We start from the raw sequence: 21,149 nt of genomic DNA, 5'->3' as shown, positions 1-21,149 counted from the left end.
AAAAAAGGGGCCCAAACATGGTCCAGAATGACAACGTCCTTGTGCAAAAAAATAAAATAAAAAAAGTGCCATAAAGACAGGTTTGCCAGGGTTGGTGTGGAACCCCACTGAACACCTTTGGGATGAATTGTAACACTGAATGTACCCCAGATCTTCTCAGTGCCTGACCTTATGAATGCTTTTGTGACTGAATGAGCACAAAGCTCCACAGCCTGTTACAAAATCAAGTGGAAAGCCTTCCAAGAAGAGAGGAGATTATTATAACAGCAACTCCATGTTAATGCAAATGGTTTTGGAATGGGCACATATGGGTGTGATGAACAAGCGTCCACATACTTTTGGCCAAAAATTCAACTTCTAAATCCGTCGACGTTGAACAATGTAAAATGTACAGTACATAAGTTTGTGTGTGTGTGTGTGTGTGTGTGTGTGTGTGTGTGTTCAGTTTTACAGGGTTCTAAACATCAGGGTAGCTCTGGTGGGACTTGAGGTTTGGAGTGACTCTGACAAGTGTTCAGTGACACAGGACCCATTTACCACACTGCATGAGTTTCTAGACTGGAGAAAACTCAAACTGCTACCTCTCAAACCTCATGACAATGCTCAGCTTATCAGGTACACTCACACCAAACATAAAAACACACCTGTGCCATCTGTATGTCAGAGATAGACACACGTGCCACATTCATACAGTCCATACTTTTTTATAAACCCTTAAATCCAAATAAAAGCCTAATAGAATACAGTCATATAATGACAAGTGATTTGTGTGTGTGTTTTAGTGGTGTGTATTTCCAGGGTACCACCATTGGCATGGCTCCCATCATGAGCATGTGCACTGCAGAACAGTCTGGAGGAATTGTCATGGTGAATAATTCTGATTGATATCAATAAGTCTATTCTGAAATATTTCTGATGTGCTTAATGAGTCTCGTGCTAATCTATTTGTGTGAGAAGCTGGCTGTTGTCTGTTGCACTGATATCACAGGTGGATATTACAAGTGTAGTTACAATGGCGTTGAATGCAAGGGAAAAATAAATAAATTCACCAATCTCAAACATAAGGGATAAGCTTCATTTGACACTTTTTCAATGATGCTCAGTACCATTAATGAGAAACCCAGCATAATGGAGACAGCAGTTGTTGGACTCAAGTTCCAGAATGCAATGCAGTGATATGGTGCAGTGTTGCAGCAGAGACTTGGCTCAGCTAGTTAGTGATCTATGAGATGACAAGCACAATGGTGTGGATGATGGTATCAGCATGCATTGGAAGCTGATCTGTTTGAGCAGAGAGTACACGAGAAGGTGGGAGAGCTAGACAAACTAAAGGACAAGTCTAAATACTATTAACACTATTAGCAGGTAGCTGAATGGCATTCTGGGTAATGGTAGGAAACCTTGAACCAAAGTGAAGATAGGAAAGGAGTTTAAATTTTAAAAAAAGTTAACTCTGCATTATGGTGTCATTGCAGATTCTCCTTGCATTTTCTGGTTTCCTTCCACTGAGTAAATTTGAAACTTATTCAGGATGGATTTAAAGGGCTGATGACACGAACATGACTCTATGCAATTTCTTAAATAAACTATACAACATGGCAAACATGTTAGATTTCTGTTATAATTATGTGAAAAGAAGCTGTTGTTACGCAAATATCCAACTTTTAATTGCACAGCGCAAGAAAACTGGGCCCGTGGCTCACGGCCATGTTGTGACGTCAGCGGGAGAACACGCTGCGGTGCACTGGCTGTTCTACTCATAGACATCCTATGGTTCTACTCTGGTTCTACTCAATGGAAATGGCGCATGAAAACGCCGGTGAACTCTCTAGTGCTAGCTTTTCCTCTTCTGGGAGTCTAGAATTGTGTTGATCTCTTCCGAATAGAATCTACGATAGCCTACCCTCTTTACCCTTTGCCTCTCGTTGCTAGGCGGCAGTTACATGAAAGCCGCAAGCTTTCACAAGCAAATACATGACTGATATCACGCCGACTTTATTATTACATTTATGATTATCATGTAGAATCTATGGCTCTACGTACCTTTATCTTATGTCGTTTCACAACACATGTTCTGACAGGAGGACTGTCTTTGGATCCGGCATAGCTACTAGTAGACCCCCTCCGGAATACTGGCAGTGTTGCCAGATTGGGATTTTTCCCGCCCAGATGAGCGGTTTCAAGTGCATTTTGGTGGGTTTTGAACATATTTTGGGCTGGAAAACTTCAGCAGTATCTGCAGATACTGCTGAAGTTTTCCAGCCCAAAATATGTTCAAAACCCACCAAAATGCACTTGAAACCGCTCAACTGGGCGGGAAAAATCCCAATCTGGCAACACTGTGTAGGCACTGCTGATGGTAGTAACACACGTTTGTGATGAACTGAACACCCAAGAGATTCTTTTAAGCTGGGAAGGGTGTCAAAACAATCCAAATCGAAGTGTTCAGAGCACAGGACGGATGTTGGTGAGGGCTCTCACTTGTCACGAGTGCGCCTGACTTGCTTCACCCACTTCGCATGCAGCTCGGGATCTCTGGGAAACTTGAATAAACTTACCCCATCCTTGTAGGTTTTGGAGCAAAAACCGGCAACACAACGTGAAGGCATAATAACTAATATATATATATATATATATATATATATAAAATAATGTATAATAATACTAATAATGACAAACTGAACACCTGTCGCATCAACAATAAACTGGTAAGTTAGGAGGAAGGTTCTTTCGCTGACGTCATATAGCTCCTCCTCCGTCTCCTGGGTGCTGCAGCTCTGTCAAATTTGCCCAAATAGCCGCGTTTTTTATCATAACTTGTAAAATAGGCGCCTTCGTGAATTAAAATATGGATCATCGTGAATTACTTTTTATGTTATAAAACATCGCCAAAGATGTCAAAAATGTGTCATCAGCACTTTAAAGGTCAGGCAAGGGTCGGAGGTGGAACGTAGAATATCAACTTTATTTTCTAGAAGAATGACCCAAAAAGCGAATTCAATCTTCCTGGTGTCTAATTTGCACCCTAAAACTGAATAAAAAAGTTAAAATATACTGGATTGCGTAAGTTCCGAAGGTTTGTTTACATCTCCCTTATGCGCACTTTTACCACCAGGGGGCCGTCGTCGTGACGTCATTCAAGGCAAACAGACTGGGAGCAGTTCTGTGTTTACTTGCGAACCGAGCACACATGTACGGACTTTGGTCGTGAGAGGTTGTGTAAAATGTCTGAAAGCGACAGCGATTTTGAAGTAGGAACTCTCCAAATTGAATATCGAGAGGTGAAACCATATATGTATGAACCTATGGCCGTTGCGAAGCAATTGGTGAATGTGGCTCACTGGTTTGACCATGCAGCCTCGGAATTGGACAGCGACTCAGCGGACTCTGATCGCGGTGACCGCGGACCTCAACAAGACCCGCGCCCAAACGATTTATCCTGGTAGTTATGATAAATTCCTACTTTCATCGTAATACTAAATAAGAGCCCTTTTGAAGAATAATTAAACCGCCCTCCCTAGTGGATATAGGTAACGATTACTTGACAGTGCACCGGTAGGCCACATAAGCCTGCCATCCATGGCATTATACTATTTATAGCCTACTCTAAGCGAGGAAATATCCCTTTGTCTCATTTCCACAATGATTGTACAGGATCCCTCAAGATTCTTGACTTGTCAATTGCAAGCAAAGGTAAAAATGTTTACCGCCAACCTTCTCCTTTTTGCTTGAGCGTTGCTGGTTCGTTTCTTCTTTGACTGCTTGATTTTGTTTCACGCGCATAATCCACTCTCTCTGCCTCTTCTCCTCTTTCGGAAAAAGCCAACCCTCTGGCTCCATGCACACAATCCACTCTCTCTGCCTCATCTCCTCTTTCAGAAAAAGCCAACCCACTCGCTCCACCTCTTCTCCTCTTTCGGAAAAAGCCAGCCCACTCGCTCTGCCTCTTCTCCTCTTTCGGAAAAAGCCAACCCACTCGCTCCACCTCTTCTCCTCTCTCAGAAAAAGGTAAAAACTTCTTCCTGAACCGGTCCCGTTGTTACAGTTCACTGCACAACAATAAAGGTATGTTTTTTCTTTGGAAACTCCCGAATGCACGTCTGTAATCAAGCCGAACGTCAATGCAAGTAAACAGAAATGGACTCAACTCAAGCGGTTTGTTTGTCTTGAATGACGTCACGCGCTGAGTGGTCACGAAAATCACCAAACAGAAATTCACCGCGATCCACACTAACTTATTTTAATTATTACTTATTAACGATACTTCTTGGGACCAGAAGAAAATTACAGAGAGTTTTTAACATAAAGTTTCAAATGTGCATAAATTGAAAACCGTTGCCTATGATCTTTAAGCTGGAGAGGCAGGGTACACCTTGGGCAAGTCGCCAGTCTATCACAGGGCTAACACAGGGCTAACAAACAACCATTCATATCTAAGGGCAATTTAGAGTAGCCAGTTGACCTAATCTGCATGTCTTTGGACTCTGGGAGGAAAACAGAGCACCTGCAGGAAACCCACTCAGACATGGGGAGAACATGCAAACTCCACACAGAAAGACCCCAGTCAGCCACGAGGTTTGGATCCAGAACCTTCTTGCTGTGAGGCAACAGCACTAACCAGCGCACCACCGTGCCACACACTTAAAACGCATGAACCACCCTATTTCAAGGACATGCTATTGAAATTCTTAAACTAAATCCTCCATTTTCCTTCCTGACTATTACTATGGTTCCTGGGTGTTTAAGCTATTTTACTACAAGGCCTTTCTGTTCACTTCATTTACAAAATCTGTCATTCATTCAGCATTTAGCGGCACTTATCTCAGTGGGTTAGGAATGCACGTCTGAGAGTAAGTTGATTCTCTGTAGGACACACTGAGCTTAATGCACATGGAAAAAATGTCTTTTTGAAATCCAACCAAAAAAAAAAAAAGGTTCTTCAAAACACATCTCCATCTTTAATGATTTATTCATGACAGTCTGTAAAGGCCCCACATTTTGAAACACTTGTTCTTTTTATGTAACTTATTATTTTTTTTACCCCATATGATTGCTCTATTATGCTGCGCTGGGCTGTAATGACTTGTGCAAGGTGAATCACATGTGATCGAGTTGTAATGAATCTTATTAAGTGGAACACTGTATGAACTCCCCAAGGTCCTTTAGCAGCACCACCATTCTTTTCACCCCTCAGCAGTTGCTTGTCAATCCGAAAAAAAAAATCACCTGTGGTTGCAAACGGCAGCTAAATACCACACATTTACATTTTTATTAACCCAGATAAATCACTTGCACTCCAGGAATATGTCTCGTTTCAGATGCGACAAAAGTTCCTGTCTTTTAAATTCACTGGAGTCTCTTTGGGGAGAAGTGATTAGGAGTATGTGATAATTAAAAAACTGCAGCTGTCTGCTGTGATAAATGGTGCTTATTAATTGACTTGGTGGTGTCAGCAGATCAGCCACTTGTGAAGAGAGAAAGAGAGAGAGGGGTTTTGGTTTAAGCTTTTCCATAGGTGTGTTCCTTCCATTGCTATGCTCTGGATTTAATAAGCTATTTGACTTTCACCATCGAAACATCTGTATTCAAAGACGAACTGTGGATCAGCTAACAAGTCCTGTCTTAATAAGAAATAAGGCAGAGAACAATCTTGTATGATGGCCATAAGGTCTGAAATGAACCTCGTCTCCCAGCTCCTATAATCAGTATAATCAAGGCAGAAAATGATGAATGTTTTCTAATAAATGGCACTGACTTATAGAATTTTTTTTTCTTTTTTAAACGTGCTTGTTGAACATCCCATTCCAATACTATGGGTATTAAAGGCCCACAATGTAGGATTTAGGGGGATATTAGCAGAAATGGAATGTAGTACTCGAGTGTGTTTTCATTAGTGTATAATTACCTGGAACTACAAACCATTGTGTTTTCATAAGCTTAGAATGAGCCCTTTATATTTACATAGGGCATTGGGTCCACTTCCACGGAGCCATCATCTTGCACTGCTTAAGTAACCCAGAACAGAAAAAACGCCTTCTACATTTTGTGGCAGTGTGAATCCAGAAGGAAGCACTGGAAAGAAGATGAAGACAACTTTTTGGACCATATATATCTGGTCCAAATTATATATTATATAGTATATCAGAAATAATAAAAACAATGTGACCGGTGTAAGTAAGAGGAAAAGTGGATGTGCAAGTGTTCACCTCAGGTTTTTTCTTTTTTTTTTTTAAACCAGGTAAAGATTCTATAGTTCAGTAATAATGTATGAACGATGCACTGTTCTGATCAGCCATGCACATAAAAGGGAAGTGAATCAGAAAGAAAACAGGAATGAAGGCGTTTATCCCATTGGTGCTTTTTATTATTACTTTGATTTAAACATACACTACCGTTCAAAAGTTTGAGGTCACTTTGAAATGTCCTTATTTTTGAAAGAAAAGCACTGTTCTTTTCAATGAAGATCACTTTAAACTAATCAGAAATCCACTCTATACATTGCTAATGTGGTAAATGACTATTCTAGCTGCAAATGTCTGGTTTTTGGTGCAATATCTCCATAGGTGTATAGAGGCCCATTTCCAGCAACTCTCACTCCAGTGTTCTAATGGTACAATGTGTTTGCTCATTGCCTCAGAAGGCTAATGGATGATTAGAAAACCCTTGTACAATCATGTTAGCACAGCTGAAAACAGTTGAGCTCTTTAGAGAAGCTATAAAACTGACCTTCCTTTGAGCAGATTGAGTTTCTGGAGCATCACATTTGTGGGGTCGATTAAATGCTCAAAATGGCCAGAAAAATGTCTTGACTATATTTTCTATTCATTTTACAACTTATGATGGTAAATAAAAGTGTGACTTTTCATGGAAAACACAAAATTGTCTGGGTGACCCCAAACTTTTGAACGGTAGTGTATGTATGGAACAACCTTTATGCTCAGGCAAGGAGGAACTGGGAGACAGGTGTGACAGTTCAAGGCACATTTTGGCTTTTACTTTTTCCACAATGCACTTTTCAGTGCAAACACAACCACGCATTGGGGAACACAGTGCTCGCCTGCTCTCTCTCTCTCTCTCTCTCTCTCTCTCTCTCTCGTGTGCTCTCTCTCATTACTGGACAACACATTAGTAGACAGCCAGTAATCAATCACAGCTGTCACTCATTACATGTTACCTGCTGGGTTCACCTGCTCCTCGCCATTCACAGCTGACGCTCGACCATGCCCCCGCTGCTACAATAAATATTTCATCTTATACATTCAGTTGTTCAGACAATACCTTTACACCTTAAGCATGTTTAATTTAAAACCAAAATACCTCATAAACAACTGACTATTTTATTGGGTTCATATAATCCTTTCAATTCAGTTATGTTGTTTCATGTTTTTCACTCCATCCAGGATCACTCAGACAATCCGCTAGGAGCAGCCGTGACCTTAGCTCATGAATTAGGCCACAACTTTGGAATGAACCACGACACTCCCGAGCGGGGGTGTGGCTGTGGGATGACAGTGGAACGTGGAGGCTGTATCATGACACCATCCACAGGGTGAGTGGCCTCAATACAAACTGCAATATTTCAATTTCTAAGTCATTATCAGGTCAGTATTTTCAGTAAATGACTATAATATTAATTATCATTGTGACTTCCATAAAAGGCATACGCTCCCAAAAGCAAAAGCTTCTTGTCTGGGACTACTTTTTAATATGCTTTCCATATTTAGCGTAGTAAACTATGGAGAGCAAATTACGATCAAATTAGCTAGTTAAATGCAATAATATAGTCTAAAGTGTAATTCAGGAGGCAGTGGAATTCAAAAGGAGTAATGCTTTTGCCCAGTTGACCAATTTATCTAATTTACTGTTTTAATTTTGAAATTCTCTACTCGCTGATACATTTCTACCAATCTTACATTTGATTCAGTATGTCGTCTTCCACAACAATAACCCATGGTTAATAAATCTAACACACACACACACACACACACACACACACACACACACACACTGCTCCTGCATCTATGTATTTCTGAATCTCATCAGTCTTCTAAGAAAACTTTGAGGGAAAAGCTCACAGACTCTAAAACAGGGTGGAAACTCGGAAAGAAAAAAAATCAGTTTTCTTCACGACATCTGGAATGTGATGATAACACAGTTGCCAGGAGTGACGGTTAATGTGACTAGAATCTGGCATGAGTAAACATCAGGTTGATAAGGTGAAGGCACCTCATAATGGGAGAGTTCTCCTGTCAGACCGATGCCAGTTTGCTTTTATCAGATGATGAGTACGAAACCCATCTACCTGTCATTTGGGAAATTATTTTGCTGAGGTTCGGAGAAGAAAAAGGTATGTTTTGTCTGCAGAGCTTAAGGATATTAGATGACACTGGCATGCTTAAAACACAATAAATGATCCCACATCTGAGCCATAGAGGATCATGGGATATCCAGTACATGCAAGGATCATAAGTGTACTCAGGCTGAAACACTCACCATACTTATAAAATGTCTCTCCAGGGTGCGGTCATCTGACTTCATTCTCAAGTCACTGAAACTGTGGTTTCTATGTCACATTGTGGAATTTGACCTTTATAAGAGGATCTACAGTACCAGACAAAAGTTTGGACACCCCTTCTAATTGAATGTTTTTCAGTAATTAAAAGTCACTTCATGTCTGAAAGTAATGATGGATGTCATTTCTCTTTACTTAATTGAGCAGTTCTTGACATAATTTGGATTACTACAGTTGTGGAATAGGGCTATTTACTGTATTGTTATTATTTACTATTTGATCTCAAACACTTTAAGAAGGCAAGAAATTCTACTAATTAACATTTGATGAGGTACATCTGTTAATTGAAAAGCATTCTAGGTGACTACCTCATGAAGCTGGTTAAGATAATGCCAATAGTGTGCAAAGCATCATCAAGGTAAATGGTGTCTACATAATTCCATATATGTTCCATATGTTATTTCATAGTTTTGATGTCTTCAGTATTGTTTTACAATGTAGAAAACAGTCAAAATACAGAAAAAACATGTGAATGATAGTGTGTGAGTTAAGCACATATCAAAATATGTAAGCAGTGTTCCTCCAGGACCAGGATTGGTGAATCTTATCTAGAGTGCCAAGTTCCCAAAAATATTGTCATGAATTACTGCAACACATCTTGCAACTCTCTAGTAATGTTAACGTAATAGTTGTAGGCAACCACTTGAGACAAAATAAGACTTATTTATATTCATTCATTCATTCATTTATTCATTCATTTTCAGTAACCATTTTATTCTGGTCAGGGTCACAGTGAATCTGGAGTCTATCCCAGGAACACCGTGTGAATAATTCACAGCAGTCCATAACAGGGCATCATGCTTACATTCATTCGCACCTAGTGTAGCCAGTCTGCCTACAAACATGATTTTTGGACAGTGCGAAGAAACTAGAGAATCCAGAAGAAACACATGTGGATATGAAAGATGGAGAAAGAACATGAACAGAAATTGAAAGGGTCAAACCTGAGGACCCTGGAGCTGTGAGGCAGCAATGTTACTGACTGCCTCTCTCACTGTGCCACTGTCTATATAGTCAAAGCACAAATCATTCAAATTATGTACAAAGAAACCAAAAAAAGAATTTACAGGGTTTTTTTTATTTTAAAAAAGGTAGTCCTTAATATGGGCACTGAGAATCCATTCATTATCTGTAACTGCTTATCCTGTACAGGGTCTCAGGCAAGCTGGAGCCTATCCCAGCTGACTATAGGTGAGAGGCGGGGTACACACTGGACAAGTCGCCAGATCATTGCAGGGCTGACACACAGAGACAAACAACCATTCACACTCACATTCACACCTACGGTCAATTTAGAGCCACCAATTAGCCTAACCTGCATGTCTTTGGACTGTGGGGGAAACCGGACCACCCGGAGGAAACCCACACAGACACTGGGAGAACATGCAAACTCCACACAGAAAGGCCCCCTTCGACCACCGGGCTCGAACTCAGAACCTTCTTGCTGTGAGGCAACAGTGCTAACCACTACACCAGCGTGTCGCCAGCACTGAGAATAAATTATGCATTTTTCTCATTTCAAAATCAAACACTATGCATTATTTACTTGATGAAGTGTGGCAGCAAAACAAAATACTCAGACAACTACGTACCATTTTACAAGGAATGCTCAAATGCAAGATGAATCTAAATTGGTGTCCACGGTTTGTGCAACTAGCAGAAGCATAATTTCTCTATGCTAGTGACATCCGAGAGTGTTTGTTTCTCATGGCTGGACTTGTTCTTACCAGACGTGTGTCAGAATGCAGGCACTTACAGATGCAGGGGAGACTGGGGGCTTTGCCAAAAGCATGCTGAGCCAAAACATAGAGCAGGAATCGTAATCTGGAAACAAGTGAGAGTCAGTCGATCAGCAAACAGCGCAATGGAGAGAAAGCAAAAGACGAGGTCAGTGATAAATGTAAACATGGGTTGTACACTGGAATTCAGGCGGAAACCAAACAGCTCAGTAAAGTTAGACACAGAGTACTAGACAATACTTCACAAAGTGGGGAAGTGAGAGCTGAGTGCTTGGTAATTGCCGAATGAGAGACAGATATAATTAGTAGTCAGGTGATAGAGGGTGCTGTGACTCTTGGGGCTTGTAGTCCGGAGCAGCCATGTTTGGAGGCTGCTCCGAACTCGTGTTTTCAGCGCTGTTACTGGCAATGTGCTCTCACTGTCACCCAGAGCACGCTGACATGCATTTCCCTGCATAGAAATGTAGAATTACAGGCAATATAAGGGGGTTTTGTTAATTAACTGATTAATTTAGTGTTAGTACACATGTTATTAGCACAATCAGTAAAGCCTACAGAAGCCTGTATTGTAAAAAATTTGTCACAATTGTTGCCTGGAAAAAAATTGGGCATACACATCATTTTAACATCATCAGCTCTGGGAAGCTCAAGGTGGTTGCCTTATAGTAATTCGTCTTAAGGCCAGGCGTTAGTCTAAGAGGATCGAGAGCGGCAATCACTCTTTAACTCTCAGCTGTGACCAATTCACAAGCTCACGGCTGCATGTTTCTTATCTCTCAGTGTGGTGTTTGTGTTGGACCTGCAACTCACTGCTGGAGTGCAGCCACAACAAAGAGAGCCAGCCCATTCTCCTATTATACACTCATAAAACAACATGGCAACACGCCAAAAGGAAAGCAGGCACTCTAGGAGCCTTCAGAGAATGTAAAATAGAAGGTGAATGTGAAGTCCTTCATGCAGGGGACTCAATGAAATTTGCCTTTTTACCTTATAAACAGGATAAAAACAGAGTGTGCCATCATTCTTTTGCCTTGTCGCTTTTTCCATACAGCTTTGAAACACTTCATCCCTGGAATGCATAAACGCTTTGCTACACATCAGCTTAAAAGGGAGGCGTGCATTTTATAAAAGCGGGCATCAGTGCACAGGTCTGTCACCTCATCATCTCCCAAAATACACTGGCATGCAGAGATAGAGTAACTCACAGGGTGAAAAGTAGTTTGTTGTGAGTTGTGAGATGCAGCGGCGTTGGCGACACAGGGTTTTTTTGAATAAGATTAAGTTAATTCAGCTTATTACTGAGTTCATACATGTTGGTGTTTATTGCAGGTTCATTGTAGGTATTTATTCCATAGCTAATTTGTTAAAGTCGCTTGCACCACGAATTCTGAATTAGAGAACGAACAGTTCTTCGCTTCCAAATAAAAAGGGCTTTCTCAGAGGAACAACCAAAGAACCATTAAGGTCCTAAATTTTCTATCAAGATATATTAATGTGCTTGTTCTAATACATTATTCTTTCTATAGTTCAAACAAAATCCACAGACTCATATAACAGATACTCACATATTTTAAACCTAGAAATAAACTGATTTAAAAACGCATTGTTCAGCGATGGCTGGTGGTAAATAATTTGGGAGGGGCATAGTGAAGAATATACATCATTAATATATAAGTTTATGGATAATTTTGGGCATTTGAATCTGAATTGTCTCATCTCATTATCTATAGCCGCTTTATCCTTCTACAGGGTCGCAGGCAAGCTGGAGCCTATCCCAGCTGACTACGGGCGAAAGGCGGGGTACACCCTGGACAAGTCGCCAGGTCATCACAGGGCTGACACATAGACACAGACAACCATTCACACTCACATTCACACCTACGGTCAATTTAGAGTCACCAGTTAACCTAACCTGCATGTCTTTGGACTGTGGGGGAAACCGGAGCACCCGGAGGAAACCCACGCAGACACGGGGAGAACATGCACACTCCGCACAGAAAGGCCCTCGCCGGCCATGGGGCTCGAACCCGGACCTTCTTGCTGTGAGGCGACAGCGCTAACCACTACACCACCATGCCGCCCGAATCTGAATTGTGTTTCATCTAAATAGCAAACATAGTACACGTTTGTTGTAAAAAAAAAACTACTAAACTTACAGATTTGTCATCTGTCCTTTTGCGTAATTTGTACTTTGATCAGACAATGTGTGCTCAGTCTATCAACATTCAGTTTCTCCTCCAAACATATTTTCGTGGAACAATAATGATAGAGTAAATGATCCACTTCATTCACATCCATTACACCTGTGACTGAGTCCGTAGCATACCTACTGGTGATGTATAACAGAAACATCATCAAAATGGGCTTGAGTATATTAGCCAATGCCCTGTGATGACCTGGCGACTTGTCCAGGGTGTACCCCGCCTTTCGCCTGTAGTCAGCTGGGATAGGCTCCAGCTTGCCTGCGACCCTGTAGAAGGATAAAGCGGCTAGAGATGATGAGATGAGATATTAGCCAATTGGAGCTCAAAAGCGTGTGTGTGTGTGGGGGGGGGGGGGGGGGGTCATGCTGTATTGTCATGTGACCTGACTGTCGCTGATTGATTGCATGAATCTACAGCACTGGTCTTGTTAGCCCCCAGCCTCACCTTTTAATATAATTCTCTGTGTGTGTGTGTGTGGGTGGTACAACTGCTAGTGGTGCAGTTACACTCGGTTTGGGACCAAAAGGTTGCTGGTTCGATTCCCTGGATTAGCAGGAATGGCTGAAGTGCTCTTGAGCAAGGCACCTAATCCCCAACTGCTCCCCAGGCTGCTCACTGCTGTGGGTATATCAGGGTCCTGTTGCTTTGGATAAGAGTGTCTGCTAAATGCCTGTAATATGGATGCCCAATATATGAAACCTTATATTGATTTTTCTTTTACCTTTGAAGATGGGGGAAGCTTAGCCCTGCTAGCCCATTGTAACGAGCTACCCCGGTATTATTATTTGACAACATACAAAAAAATGAGACGTGTATGTCACAGTTGTGAAAGGTACAGTTTTCATGCTTTGTAACAGTAAGAGGTAAAGTTTTCATGCCCAAGGAAAGTCTTCAGGATAGATGGTTTTGAGCTTTATGGTTTCTCAGTAACATGACAAACTGTTTGTTTGTTTTCTTATTAACTTCAAGAAAGAGAAAAAAAGAGGCTGGTGAGGGGATGTCTATTTATAGCTGCGATAATATAAGTGATACAACAATAAATGTAACTATAATCTGATAAAAAGAACAAAATATCAATTTTCATAAATTTTCATGTTAGTTCTGGCAAGCTGTTGGTATCAGTGGAATAAAACAATTTGGGATTCTGTATGAATAAATAACCATATATGCACAACATAGCATCATACAGATAATGTGGAAGACATTTTAATCACAAATCATTGTTATTAATTTTTTACACTCAGATGTACACACTGTGAACCCATACATGAGTTTAATTGTAGGAAAAGATGAAAATACAAAGTCATTTGGTGAAATTGGTCTCATCCTCATTACAGTAATGCACAACCTCTCTAATCAAACAAACACATGTGCTAGTTTCCAAAACACAGTGGCCCATATGTTTATCAGATCAGAGAGGTTGTGTATTATTGTAGTCAGGAAAATAACACCCTGTTTTTCTTCACTTCCCAAAAGAGGGACACAGATTTCCTTACTGTATTCAACCATAAAAGCAACAACACACATATATACCAGTACACTAGGGACCAAATAAAATAGGAACACAATAATTGGATTGAAAAATGAACGTGTTCCAAACAAGTACAGATACCAATAAAGTGTTATGCTTAGTTTGTTTGTTTGTTTGTTTGTTTGTTTGTTTGTTTGTTTGTTTGTTTGTTTGTTTGTAAGAAAATTTGTTGCCAGAGCAGTTCAAACGATGTGTGTGATGGGACCGGGAACCCTCATTATAGAACAAAAAAGTTCTATAGTGCAAGGATTTTATTTTAATGTGCAGTTTGAAAGGCTTAAAACTAAATTCCTCTCCAAAACTATAACTCAAAAACCACACAAAAGGACTTAAAACTTTCCTAAAATTGTTGGGTATAGGAAAAGGTAGACATATTTTTTTTCTTTTTTTTAAGTCTATCTTTGGGAAACAATTTAACAGTGGTATGTACACATTTCGGATTTGCGATATCTGCAATACTCAAACATCTAGAACATGCAACATTGGTCATAGTTCAAAGTTCATCAAGTTCATTCATATGATACTAATAGGAAATGCATTGTTTGATTTTTTTTCATCAGTTATTCAGTATTATTTCAGCTTTCCTCCAATAACCTAACCTAAACACTGCCTTACTAAGCTTTAAAATAAAACCATTTTCTCCCATATTTCTGTCCATAAAAAAGAAATATGTTTTAATTTATTGAGACATCACTTCATATAGCTCATGAAGGCCATATGCTGCGCACAGGGCAGAACAAATAATTTTTTAAATGTATAAATTAATTAACTAAAAACAATGTACGTTCAATGCAAATGTTTTTCATTTTTGTAAAAATGATCATTCTCCATTCTTATTAAAAGAAAATCTTCTTGGAAAAATCAAGTCATTTAATTATAATCAAATGTTGCTTAAAGGATCCCATTTTGACTCACAGCAGCACTGTGTTCCAGCTTGGTATTGGATTCTAATACTGTGTCCCATGAACTTTTGTGATCTTTCTGGAATGTACCGAATTCCAAAACTAAAGAAAACTGATCAAAAATGATTAGATGGCTGTTGTTGTCAACTATAAAATACAGTTTTAGACTGTAAATAACATTGCATTGTTGTTGTGAAACATACTTAGCTTGTTTATACATTTATGAACATTAGATATACAGATATGGACAAATTTGTTGATACCCTTACAGCTCATTGAAACAATGCTTTATTCCTTCTGAAAAGTAATTAAATTAAAAGCATTTTTTTTCATGTATACTTGCATGCCTTTGGTATAGAGTAAAGCAAAAAAAAGTGTGAAAAGAAATGATTTATTGTTTATTTTACAAAGATATTCTACAATGGCCTGGACAGATTTGTTGGTACCCTGAGAAAATCTCATCTCATTATCTCTAGCCGCTTTATCCTGTTCTACAGGGTCGCAGGCAAGCTGGAGCCTATCCCAGCTGACTACAGGCGAAAGGCAGGGTACACCCTGGACAAGTCACCAGGTCATCACAGGGCTGACACATAGACACAGACAACCATTCACACCTACGGTCAATTTATGGCCCTTTTCCACTACCCTTTTTCAGCTCGCTTCAGCTCGCTTCAGCCCGACACGGCTCGCGTTTCGACTATCTAAAAACAGCACGACTCAGCTCGCTTCAGCCCTGCTTAGCCCCCAAAACTCGCACCGTTTTGGAGTGAGGCTGAAGCGAGCCAAACCGAGCTGAGTGAGGCTAGGGGCGTGAGGGGAGACTCCCCTGTGCACTGATTGGTGAGGAGGAGTGTCCTCACATGCCCCGCGAGCACGCTGGGATCTGTAAACACCGTAAACCCGGAAGAAGGAGAATTACGAATTATGAAGCCTTATGCGCCTCGCCTCATCTATACACTCTTGCCAGTATCTGTTGGTGTTGTCGGTGACAACAAGCCACAGCACCAAGACCAGCAACACTAACGACTCCATGTTTATTGTTTACTCTCCGGGTTGTGAGACTACCGCTTAAAAGCTCACTGATGTCACTGTTTGCGCCGCCTAACGACATCACCTGACGTCCACCCACTTTCGCTAACTCCACCCAATGTGTCCACCCACTTCCAGCCAGCACGGTTCAGCGCGGTTGTAGTCGAAATGCAACTCCAACAGCCCCGCTCGGCTCGACTCAGCCCGACACGGCTCAGCCGCGTTGGTAGTGGAAAAGCGGCATTAGAGTCACCAGTTAACCTAACCTGCATGTCTTTGGACTGTGGGGGAAACCGGAGCACCTGGAGGAAACCCACGCGGACACGGGGAGAACATGCAAACTCCATACAGAACAGCCCTCACTGGCCACGGGGCTCGAACCTGGACCTGTGAGGCGACCGCGCTAACCACTACACCACCGTGCCGCCCCCCTGAGAAAATATTACAAATAATTGGATTATAGTGATATTTCAAACTAATTGTTTAACCTTAATTAGTATCACAGGTGTCTTCAGTCTTGGAATCAGTTATTCAGTCTATTTAAATGAGGAAAAGTTGTCACTTTGCCGTTTGGTATCATTGTGTGTACAACGTTGAACATGGACCAGAGAAAGCAAAGGAGAGAGAGTTATTTGAGGAGATCAGAAAGAGAAGCATGTTGAAGGCAAAGGTTATAAAACCATCTCCAAGCAGCTTGACGTTCCTGTGACTACAATTGCAAATATTAAGAAATTTAAGTTCCACAGGACTGTAGCCAACCTTCCTGAATGCAGCCACAAGAGGAAAATCGACCACAGATTGAACAGAAGGATGGTGCAAAATGATAGACAAAGAGCCAAGGACAACTTCCAAAGAGATAAAAGCTGGACTCCAAGGTCAAGGTACACCAGTGTCTGATTGCACCATCCGTCACTTTTTGAGCGATATCGAGCTCAATGGAAGAAAACCCAAGAGAACTCCATTGTTGAAAGAAAAACAAAAAAGACAGACTGGGATTTACTAAAATGCATATTGACAAGCCACAATGCTTCTGGGATCATGTCCTCTGGACAACTCAAGCTTATTGGCAAGTCACATCAGCTCTATGTCCACATAGCGTATCAAAGAAAAGAACACCATACCTACTGTGAAACATGAAGAGGCTTGGTTATGATTTGGGGCTGCTTTGGTGCATCTGGCATGGGGTGCCTTGAATCTGTGTAGGGTATAACGACATCTAAAGGTGATGATACATGGGGCAACTTTTTGGGCAATGTTGCCGAGCAATGTTGCTGGCAACGGGCAACTAGGTGAGACACAGGGCAACTTTTCAGGGCAACTAACAATGGGCAACAACAGTTAGCAACGGCAGTTTACAGTTAGCTAAAAAAAATCGATGTCTTAATTTTTGCTGTGACCATTTAATCAAGCTGTCTGTTGTTTTTTAGAGCTTTGGTGAGGTAAATTCCTCCATATAGAATATTAAAATAACAACTTACCAGTGTAAAAACAGATGAGGAGTCTCTCCATCTCTTCACTCCACTGACACTGAGCGGCCGCCATATTTGTTTGAAATTTCTGATCCGAACCTCACCGGAGGTCACATGACTCGATACTCGCGTTCTGATTGGCTTATCTCAAAAAGTTGCCAGAGATTATCAAAACCATTCAGAAAGAAACAATGTTGCCCAATCTCAATAGAAAAGAGTCAAAACGCAATTGCCCAGCAACATTGCTCGGCAACATTGCCCAAAAAGTTGCCCCGTGTATCATCACCATTAGACTATCGGGAGTGAAATGTACTACCCAGTGTCAGAAATCTCTGTCTCAGTTGCAGGTCATGGGTCCGCCAACAGGATAAAGATCCAAAACACACCACTAAAAGCACCCAAGAATGGTGAAGAACAAAACATTGGACTATTCTGAAATGGTCTTCTGTGAGCCCTGATCTGAATCCTATCGAATATCTCTGGAAAGAGCTGAAACATGTAGCGTGAAGAAAGCACCCTTTAAACCTGAGACAGCTGGAGCAGTTTGCTCAGGAAGAGTGGGCCAAACTACCTGTTGGCAGATGCAGAAGTCTCAGTGAGAGCTACAGAAATCCCTTATTTGCAATGATTGCCTTGAAAGGTTGTGCAACAAAATATTAAGTTAAGGGTACCATCATTTTTGGCCATGCCATTTACATTTGCTTTGTTACGTAAAATATTTAGTTGAATCAAAAATCAAAAGTAAAGTCTAATTTGTGTTAAACATGGAATAAACAATGATGGATGTAATTAACTTTTGTCAGTTTCAAGTTATTTCAGAGATAATTATGGGTTCTCTTTTTTTTATGGAAGGGTACCAACAAAATTGTCCATGTCTGTAAAATTAAATAAATAAATAAATCTATTTTTTATGTATGTTTCATTTCTTTTCAAAAAATTCCAGAAAGTGGTGTTATAAAACCAATCAGACACAGACACTTTCTTATTACATCATTGGTTCAGCTGCCTCCATGCATCCAACTGATCACACCAAGAGACAGATTCATGGCCAGTAATGCAGCGTATTGCATCGTGTGAAAGAAAGACAGGTATGGGCCCAGATGGCAGGAATAACAAAAAGATGGGCAGGTGCAGAAGCAGACTCACACAGAAAGAGAGATGAATGCATAGGTTAGACAGAGAGACTAAGTGAAGCAGACAGATTAAAAAAAAATGGGAAAAGATGCATGAGTGGATAGACAGATGGGTACAGTGGAATGGACAGGGAATAAAAATAGGAGAGAAGATTGTAAGAAGGTGAAGACAAGCTTGCATTATGTGATGAGTACTGACAATAGCTGCACCTGGTTATTTATTTATGTATAGCATTTTGGGGTGACAATTTTGCAACATGGATGTTTGACAGAAAATACTATTTCTTAAATTATTTATTGATTTTCATTTATTGATTTTATTTATTTATTTGTTTATTTTGCTTAAAATGGTGTATGGGGGCGGGATGGTGGTGTAGTGGTTAGCGCTGTCGCCTCACAGCAAGAAGGTCCGGGTTCGAGCCCCGTGACCGGCAAGGGCCTTTCTGTGCGGAGTTTGCATGTTCTCCCCGTGTCCACGTGGGTTTCCTCCGGGTGCTCCGGTTTCCCCCACAGGCCAAAGACATGCAGGTTAGGTTAACTGGTGACTCTAAATTGACCGTAGATGTGAATGGTTGTCTGTGTCTATGTGTCAGCCCTGTGATGACCTGGCGACTTGTCCAGGGCGTACCCTGCCTTTCGCCCATAGTCAGCTGGGATAGGCTCCAGCTTGCCTGCGACCCTGTAGAACAGGATAAAGCGGCTAGAGATAATGAGATGAGATGAGATTTATTTGTTTATTTTCCTTAAAATGGTGTATGGAGGCGGCATGGTGGTGTAGTGGTTAGCACTGTCGCCTCGCAGCAAGAAGGTCCTGGGTTTGAGCCCAGTAGCCGACGAGGGCCTTTCTGTGTGGAGTTTGCATGTTCTCCCCGTGTCTGTGTGGGTTTCCTCTGGGTGCTCCGGTTTCCCCCACAGTCCAAAGACATGCAGGTTAGGCTAATTGGTGGCTCTAAATTGACCGTAGGTCAGAATGTGAGTGTGAATGGTTGGTTGTCTCTATGTGTTGGCGACTTGTCCAGGGTGTACCCCACCTCTCACCCATAGTCAGCTGGGATAGGCTCCAGCTTGCCTGTGACCCTGTACAGGATAAGTGGCTACAGATAATGGATGGATGGTGTATGGGTGTAATGCCTATTTTCCTATCAGGAAAAGTGGAAGTTTAATTAATTAATGATATTTTTTATACAATTGTACCTATTATTTACAATGATGCCAATACATCTGCTGTTGTGTAAATGCTGTGTGAATGCTCAGCATATACAGTCCATAGGCTTGGAAAGAATAAAGTGAACTTTCTGCTTGGCAGGTTGGAGTCTGTGTGAGGAGCACCTTAAGACTAACAAACTGGAACTCAACACACTGGATGTCTTGTGATTTGTTAGCATCTTGGGTTCAAACTGTGAAAGTGGTCCCAAATGGATTTTTTGGGCATGTATATACTGCATCGTGAACTTGGATCTGGTTGGATCTGTAGTTGTATACACAGTTGCATTTTTATAGTTCTGCTGTGTATTGTTAAAACAGTTTGACTGTTTAAAGGTTCACTGTGGGTATTTTGGTTTATTGCTGATGATATCTTATGAAAGCTGATGAAAGCCTAAGGTCAGACTTCTTTCCTGTAATCAATTAGTGATTCCACCTGACGTCCATGATCTGATCTGGCCCCAACTTCCTAACAAGCTGACAAATGCAAAGAAAATATTTTCACTGTGCTGAAATGTATATGCGACAAATAGGCTACTTCTTCTTCTTCTTCTTCTTCTTCTTCTAATACCAGTCGTTCCATATATACGGTACAAGTAGAAATACAGTTTAGATTATGAGCCTCCCTGAACATTGTGTTTAGTCAGTCTCACTCTGAGCAAGAGAGGTAAATGTGCCTGCAATATGAAGTGTGTCAGGTGGCATTTGTGGAGACAGCATACCTGATGCTATCACAGAATGCCTATCGCTTTGGCCTTTTATTGCTGTTCCTGCATGCCTAATCACAAACGACTCTGTTATCACCTCAGCAATGCCCAGCACAATAGCCTCCTGATTCCAGATTGGCACACACTACTAAACAGCACTGATTAAATGACTGTCTGCTTGCCCATTTCACACATAGCATTGTTATCAGAACAGTGCTAATAAGGTCACTTGGTGCAGAGCACCGAAAAGGCCCTGGTATAAAATGGGCTAATATATCTAATGTCGAGCTTTGCATTACTTTGTTTTGCGGTGTTAATAGAGGTGATAGATGTGTATTGGTGTGTGGAGTTGTATGTCAAATAGGAAGAGGTTCTCTGTGTGTGTGGAGGGGGGAGGGGGGGGGTAGGTGTGTGTTTGACACTGTGAATGCCTGAGTGTTTTGTTTTTTTTATCAGATGTGATGATGGCCTGTGCTAGAAGACTAAAGTTCCCAAAGGGAAGTTTGATTAACATTGTTGGAGTTCTTGCCTAGCCAAAGGGTTTTAAGCTAACATCATCCAGTGGAACTCCCAACCTCTTCCAGGAACATTCAGGCAACACACGAGCTCAGCTGAAATAATAATCAGCAGAGTGTGTGTGTGTGTGTGTGTGTGTGTGTG

General features: G+C 41.1%; 1 protein-coding gene across 1 annotated transcript in view; it reads left to right on the top strand.

Annotated features, from left to right (window-relative positions):
• LOC132894337 (disintegrin and metalloproteinase domain-containing protein 12-like) overlaps positions 1-21,149 on the top strand; it is a 234,502-nt gene that overhangs the window by 146,912 nt on the left and 66,441 nt on the right. The window contains exons 9-11 of the mRNA XM_060934018.1: positions 446-615; positions 783-867; positions 7,401-7,549. Coding sequence (XP_060790001.1) covers positions 446-615; positions 783-867; positions 7,401-7,549 — 404 coding nt within the window. The remainder of the gene's footprint in view (positions 1-445; positions 616-782; positions 868-7,400; positions 7,550-21,149) is intronic.

The sequence above is a fragment of the Neoarius graeffei genome, chromosome 11, assembly GCF_027579695.1.
Source record: "Neoarius graeffei isolate fNeoGra1 chromosome 11, fNeoGra1.pri, whole genome shotgun sequence".
In the NCBI taxonomy this organism is placed as follows: domain Eukaryota; kingdom Metazoa; phylum Chordata; class Actinopteri; order Siluriformes; family Ariidae; genus Neoarius; species Neoarius graeffei.
Note: the sequence above shows the minus strand (reverse complement) of the source record. Positions and strands in the feature narration are given on the sequence as shown.